The sequence below is a fragment of the Pipistrellus hanaki genome (genome assembly GCF_964339955.1).
Source record: "Pipistrellus hanaki genome assembly, chromosome: 16".
NCBI lineage: Eukaryota > Metazoa > Chordata > Mammalia > Chiroptera > Vespertilionidae > Pipistrellus > Pipistrellus hanaki.
Genome location: NC_140518.1, coordinates 2,593,497 through 2,600,120, shown reverse-complemented (window position 1 = coordinate 2,600,120; position 6,624 = coordinate 2,593,497). Strand labels below are relative to the sequence as shown.

At 45.4% G+C, this 6,624-nt stretch overlaps 1 protein-coding gene across 1 annotated transcript; it reads right to left on the bottom strand.

Annotated features, from left to right (window-relative positions):
• Positions 1 to 595: 595 nt before the first annotated feature.
• Positions 596 to 2,950, bottom strand: H3-3B (H3.3 histone B). Its single transcript, XM_084862659.1, has 4 exons — positions 2,800 to 2,950; positions 2,217 to 2,354; positions 1,945 to 2,098; positions 596 to 1,861 (listed from the first exon to the last, which is right to left on the bottom strand). The coding sequence occupies exons 2-4, from the start codon at positions 2,342 to 2,344 to the stop codon at positions 1,733 to 1,735; spliced, it is 411 nt and encodes a 136-aa protein (XP_084718785.1). The 5' UTR covers positions 2,345 to 2,354; positions 2,800 to 2,950; the 3' UTR covers positions 596 to 1,732.
• Between the last annotated feature and the right edge of the window lie 3,674 nt (positions 2,951 to 6,624).

The window sequence follows — 6,624 nt, the reverse complement described above, 5'->3', positions numbered from 1 at the left end:
AAAACCAGTTTGCTACACTGAACACCTTTGACAACACCTAAGGCTCATTAACTAGACCCCCAAGCTTATTTTAGTTTCTCCTGACAAGATGCTTAAATTTGAAAGGAATTCTTACTAAAAATAGCTATCGAGGCATGTTTTGCAAACATTGACATGCTATGCTTTATTGCTGGCCTTCACTGTTAAGCAGATCTTTCATACTGAAAAGCTGGCTGGGACAGTAAGCTTTGTGCCTCTGGAATGTTCAAGTAACTTGGAGACCAGTGAAGTCCACCGAGAGATTCATGGGACAATCCCAAATTTGAGCCCTAGCATTTTAAAGGAAGTTACTTCCCTTGGCCTACCTCCCACCTCCAATGCATGTTTTTAAAAAATTCTTTGACAATATGGAGGGAAGCATTGACACTAAATATGGCAACCCTGGCATTTGTAGAGGGTCTTTACACGTTTCTGGAATTATTTTGTAACTAAAAGGTTCCTCTAAGCAAAATCTAAGTAAACTAAGCTCAAACTTTAGAATACAAAGAACCTGGATACAAACAAGTGGATGGTTTGTTGTTTTTTTGTACATTCAATTTAGGTTTTTGACACTTAGTTGGATAAACAAGTTTATTTGTAAATTTAGTCAACATACATAATTGACCTAAAAACTTCAATAGAAGGATAAATTTTAAAAACCACTTGGAAGACCAGCTCTATAAAGTGATTTCCCCAGGACCATATACCAGATGTAAGCTAACTGGCCGCCATCTTAACTGGCCGAGATTCGAGATTCAACAAACTGGAGCTCAGTGCCCCTCCCCCCCCACAGCAAGCTTACGCTAAGGGTTATATACAAACTGCACAAGGAAAGAACTCAACCTGCTTATGAAACCAACCACAACACAAAGGAAAGCCGCACTAACCATGACTAGTCAGATATTAGTAACAGGTGATGCTGGTGTGATAACTTGTATTCTGGAGCCCTTATAAATAAAATCCCCCGGTAGTGTTTGCATTACCAGCTAGAGGGTTAGTTCACATGTGGTAGAATGAGGACTTAATGCAAGGTGTCATTTGCAAAGCATTTTACTACTATGAAAACAAGTGCAGTCTAGTTCGAACGCCAACTGGACCCTAAATTACACACACCTTAATGACAAGACTCCCCACATGTGAATGTAAAACATTTAATTTAAAAATGTTGACACTACAATATATAAAATAGCTATTATAAATGCACATAGTGTATTCTATAGCTGCCAGGTTTACTTTTTTTTTTTCTTTTTAGGAAACTGTAAGTTATTACACTGTGGTTAAGACTTGTCTCTTCTCCCTTGAAAAAGCCCACATTCTATCACAGTGATGCATGGTCAGACTTAACAGCCCCAATTGTTAAACGCTTGGATCAAGTCATAACCAGTTTTATTGCAAAAGGACCCTGTACACATTTATCAATTCTAGTACCTTAATAACTACCCAACAAGTCATTAACATACAGAAACATGCATCATGAGAAGCAAGAAATATCACCCATCCCTTCTGCATATTAGCAACTTGTCACTCCTGAGCAACAGTGCTCACGTCACTGAGGTCTGTGAACGGTCACTTTTCGCATTCATCCTGAGTGAAAGATGGAATGACTTAAGTACAAATGCAACATATTATAAACAATTTCTTACAAAAAAAGTCACAAATTAAACCAAAGTATTGTACAGAATTTACTACAAAACACCGTAAAAACTGCCTTCCCTTAAGCTCTCTCTCCCCGTATCCGGCGAGCCAACTGGATGTCTTTGGGCATGATGGTGACTCTCTTAGCGTGGATGGCACACAGGTTAGTGTCTTCAAACAAGCCCACCAGGTACGCTTCGCTGGCCTCCTGCAGAGGACAGAGCCGCACCGTTAGACTCCGGCCCCGCGGGCGACCGCCTCCGGCCCGCGCCCCGCGCGGCCCCCGCTCACCTGCAGCGCCCCGATGGCCGCGCTCTGGAACCGCAGGTCCGTCTTGAAGTCCTGGGCGATCTCCCTCACCAGCCTCTGGAAGGGCAGCTTCCGGATCAGAAGCTCCGTCGATTTCTGGTAACGACGGATTTCTCGGAGCGCAACGGTCCCGGGCCTGGGCGCGGAGGACGGAAACGGAAGCCGGTGAACTGACAGCGCCGGCACTCCCCCCCCCCCCGCCCTTCCCGCACCGCCGGGCGCCGCGGAGCCCGTGCTCCCTCCGCCTTGCCTACCTGTAGCGATGGGGCTTCTTCACCCCGCCGGTAGAGGGGGCGCTTTTCCTGGCGGCCTTAGTGGCCAGCTGTTTGCGGGGCGCCTTCCCACCCGTGGATTTGCGAGCAGTCTGCTTGGTTCGGGCCATTTTCGTTCACCTAAGGGAGATATCCCGTCCGTGACTCCCGCGCCGGGCGCCCGCCGGGGGGGCGGGGGGGCGGGACAGGCCGTGTGCGGCGCCCCTGCCCTCCCGCCTCTTCGCACCGCTCCTCCCGGCGGCAGATGGCCGGGGCCGCCGCCTCCTCACCCGAATGACTCAGGCCCGAGCGGCGGCCTCCCCCGGGAGGGGGGCGCGGGGAGGAGTCACTTCCCTCCTCGACGGGCGGAGGCGGCGCTGCCCGGAAGCCGACGCCGAGACCTGAGCAGCCAGCGCCGGGGACGGGAAACGGCGCGATTCCCGGACCCAAGTCCCAGGGGCAAACCTCTCACCCCGCACCCGACGCCAGCCGCCCGGGCGGCCCGCACTCGGCCCCCAACGGCCGCGACTCGCGGCCCCAACGGCCGCCGCGGCCCCAGGCCCCGGGAAAACCCACCAACACTTACTCGACACCGAAGTTTAGGCCGCTTCTGAGTCCGTGACGCCGCTCCGGCCGCCCGAGGGAGAGCCGCAGCCCGGGAGCTAAGAGCACAGACCACGCCAACGAATAACCAAACCGCTTTGCCCCAAACCCCCCCGATGTTTCCGCTTTTATACCCACGCTTCACGCTGCGTCTCTGCGTCATAGGACCTTCATTTGCATACACCAACGACTTTTCCTATTGGCCGAAGCTTTCGCCGACGCGTTGACATCCCTCGACACAAAGGCCGTGCTAGGGCCCTGCACTCTGATTGGCGGATATCTAGGCCGCTGATTGGCTGTTAAAGTGGCCTAACGATTGGATGAAAGCAAAGCGAAATGGACGAATCATAGTTTAGTACTAAGCGGCTCTTCTGATTGGATAAAATGGAGCTATGTTTGGATCCTTCCCTTGGTTCCAAAGCTCTACAATAGAAAGTCAATGCAAATAAATTGTATTGGTCCCCATCAGGACGAAAGAGTCTGGATGGACAGAAGCTTAACTTTGCCTCAAATAATGCCATCAATGCAGGAAGAGGTTACGTTAATACAATTTTTGTAAATATTTCCCAATGTGAAATAAAACATCTTCCCTGCGGTCAAATTACTTTTCATTAACATTTTGGTAGTTTTGTTTTTTTTTGCCCCCAAGTTTATTCGAGAACTCAAACAAAATATTCTAGGTAGATGTTTTAACTCATTTTAACATTTTGATAGTTAAGTAGTAGTGTAAATAAGAACTAGAATTCAGTAAATCATGTCATATTACCAGGTATTTTATTTATCTTTCATATACATTTTAACCAAAAAGCAGTTCTTTTGTTTGGTAGGGTGGGGAGGGATAATAGCCACAAAGAAACAAATGCCAATAAATGGCTTTATGAGTATCACTTTGTATGTTCTTAAGTCTGTCACAAAATGCTTTATGATTTCATTATGTAGCCTCTAAGCAACATAGTTTTGGGTTATATGATTCAACTAAGTGACGTGACTACTTATAGCCAAAATGGGAATAATCCTTTGATAGCATTTGCATGTCTATAAAGAGTAAAGAACAGACAACTACATTTAATATATGCCTCTGTGTTTAATGGTATATCATGGAATTACTTCTGAAGAAACATGACAAGTGTATAAAAATGTTAATTCCTATCTTTGTGTAGATAAATGGTTGCAGTACTCCAATGATTCAGATATATAAAATACCAAAGCAGGCTTAAGGTTCAGAGCAGCCAAACAAAGCTCAGAAATTGAAAAATAGAGCCGTGGGTATGATACTCCATAGTCCTTACTCTGGATTCACAGAATATTTCGAATTATTAAAATAGTTTTATTTTAGCAAAACCAGTTACATATAGATTTCAACTCAGAGAATTATTACAAATAAATACAAATGCCTCAAAAATGTACTGTGACAACAGAAGTGCCCTCTGAGTATCACAGTGAGGGGGAAAGGCTCACTTTGAAAAAGCAGCTTTGGCAAAACATCTCCGGCCCACGCTCAGGTACCGAGCCCCTCAGTATTTCCGCCCTTTCCATTGTAATATTCAAAACATGTATTTAATTATCGCGTAGTTAAGCTTTTATGTGATAAAGTAACTTGAATTTTTGGCTTCTGCTCCGTTGAGGATAAGGGGGAGGTTAAATTTTCTGTTTCATTCCTGCTGAGGAGAGAGACCCAGAGGCTCTTGCCCCTTCTCAGAACTGGGAGGTGAAGGAACAGGGTATGGGCTCCCTTGAAACACGCCTTTGTGTCCCAATGTAGTTTTTTTTAAACCTTTTTCATCAACCAGCTGCCTCCTATACACCCCCTACTGGGATGCGCCTGCAACCAAGGTACATGCACTTCACCGGAATCGAACCTGCAAACCTTCAGTTCGTAGGCCAACGCTCCACCCACCGAGCCAAACCGGTCAGGGCATGTGTTCCAATGTTTTCATAGGAGACCCAGAACGCTGTCTGCCCCATGACACCTAGAGGAGACACAGTAATTTTTCTTCAATATTGCTAATTATTAGAGAGGAACTAACTGCTCCAGGAGAAAGTAGGGATGGATTTACATTAATCTATTTAAGGACAACTCGTGGAAATAGATTGCTTTTCTTATTTGGCAGTCATACAAATTAGATTGTCTTTTTCCTAAATTGTTGCAGCAGAGAAAAATGAAGAACTGTGTTTATACAATCAAAACAATGCAAGATGTTATGTAGGCAACTGTTCTCCTTCCTGTTCTAGCATAGACTTGCTGAGTAACTCTGAGCAAGTTACTTAACCTCTCTGAGTTTTGGGTTCCTGTTTTGTAAATTAAGCAGTTTGGATATCTCCCAATTTTACTACTACACACTGATCCTGAAGCTCCTGATGTACACTTATTTAAAACCTAGCTCTGTGGGCCTCGCTGGTTTGGCTCAGTGGATAGAGCGTCGGCATGTGGACTGAAGGGTCCTTCCTGGGTTCTGTTCCAGTCAAGGGCACGTGCCCGGATGTGGGCTCGGTCCCTAGTGGTTCTCTCATCATTGATGTTTCTGTCTCTCTCTTCCTCTCCGAAATCAATTAAAATATATTAAAAATCTAGCACTTTGAAGTATACACTTTTTTTTTTTTTTTTTTTTTTTAAATATATTTTATTGATTTTTCACACAGAGGAAGAGAGAGGGATATAGAGTTAGAAACATCGATGAGAGAATCATCGATCAGCTGCCTCCTGCACACCCCCTACTGGGGATGTGCCTGCAACCAAGGTACATGCCCTTGACCGGAATCGAACCCGGGACCTTTCAGTCCGCAGGCCGACGCTCTATCCACTGAGCCAAACCGGTCCCGGCTGAAGTATACACTTTTAATATTTTTTACTGGTTGATTTTAGAGAGAGGAAGGGAGAGAAACATCAATTTGATGTTCCACTTATTTATGAATTGGTTGATTTTTTTGTATGTGTTTAACGTTGGCCCATCGGGAAGATGCTCTAACCAAGTGAGCTACTCGGCCAGGGTTGAACTACATTTCTTCATTCACACCGGGGTGTTTTGGGGATAACATAGACCAATTATTGGGATTTAATAATAGGATTAAAGCAATACACTACAACTTCTGTCTTCGTAATCTTTCACCTTCCCTCGCCCCTCGTGGTTCACCATGTGGCCCATGTCAGAAATGCCAGTTTGGCGCCGGTTAGCGCACTTGGCTAGAATGTCCTCCCCATATGCAAAGGCTGTAGCTTCGTTCCCTGGTCGGGGCGCGTAGTTTCACATAAATAAGTGCAAAAACAAATTGGTGTTTCTCTCTCTTTCTCCCTTCCTAACAGTCCATTTAAAAAAAGAAATGTCAGTTTCTTAACATTGTAGGCTGACAATTTGGCTTCTGATATGAGGTTCCAGGGAACTAGGTAAAAAAAAATGAATATGTGTCATTCTTTTTAAAATATATTTTTTTTATTGATTTCAGAGAGAAGGAGAGATAGAAGCATCAGTGATGAGAATCACTGCCCCCCCCCCCCCCTTGGAGATGGAGCTAGCAACCCAGGCATGTGCCTTGACCAGGAATCAAACCCCCGACTTCAACCACGGAGCAACAATGGGCAAGTATGTGTCATTTTTTAAACAATATTCCATTCACCCCTCACTCCCTCACTCCTAAGGTTATGCCTAATGTGGTCTTTAATGAGATGACCATTAGTTAACAAGAGTTAAAATATCTGTGAGGAACTTGGTAAAGCTCACAAAGTCGAATGCCTAGATCTGGGGGAACTGGCTTCTTTCACAAAATGAAAATCTTAGCCCCGCTGGCGGGAAGCAGGGAGAGGAGACACATT

Excerpts from the sequence above, each read along its gene's own strand:
- H3-3B (XM_084862659.1), bottom strand. The coding sequence starts at position 2,344 with ATGGCCCGAACCAAGCAGACTGCTCGCAAATCCACGGGTGGGAAGGCG. Across the intron at positions 2,099-2,216 it reads AAGAAGCCCCATCGCTACAG|GCCCGGGACCGTTGCGCTCC; the intron begins GTAGGCAAGGCG and ends CTCCGCGCCCAG. Across the intron at positions 1,862-1,944 it reads CGGCCATCGGGGCGCTGCAG|GAGGCCAGCGAAGCGTACCT; the intron begins GTGAGCGGGGGC and ends TGTCCTCTGCAG.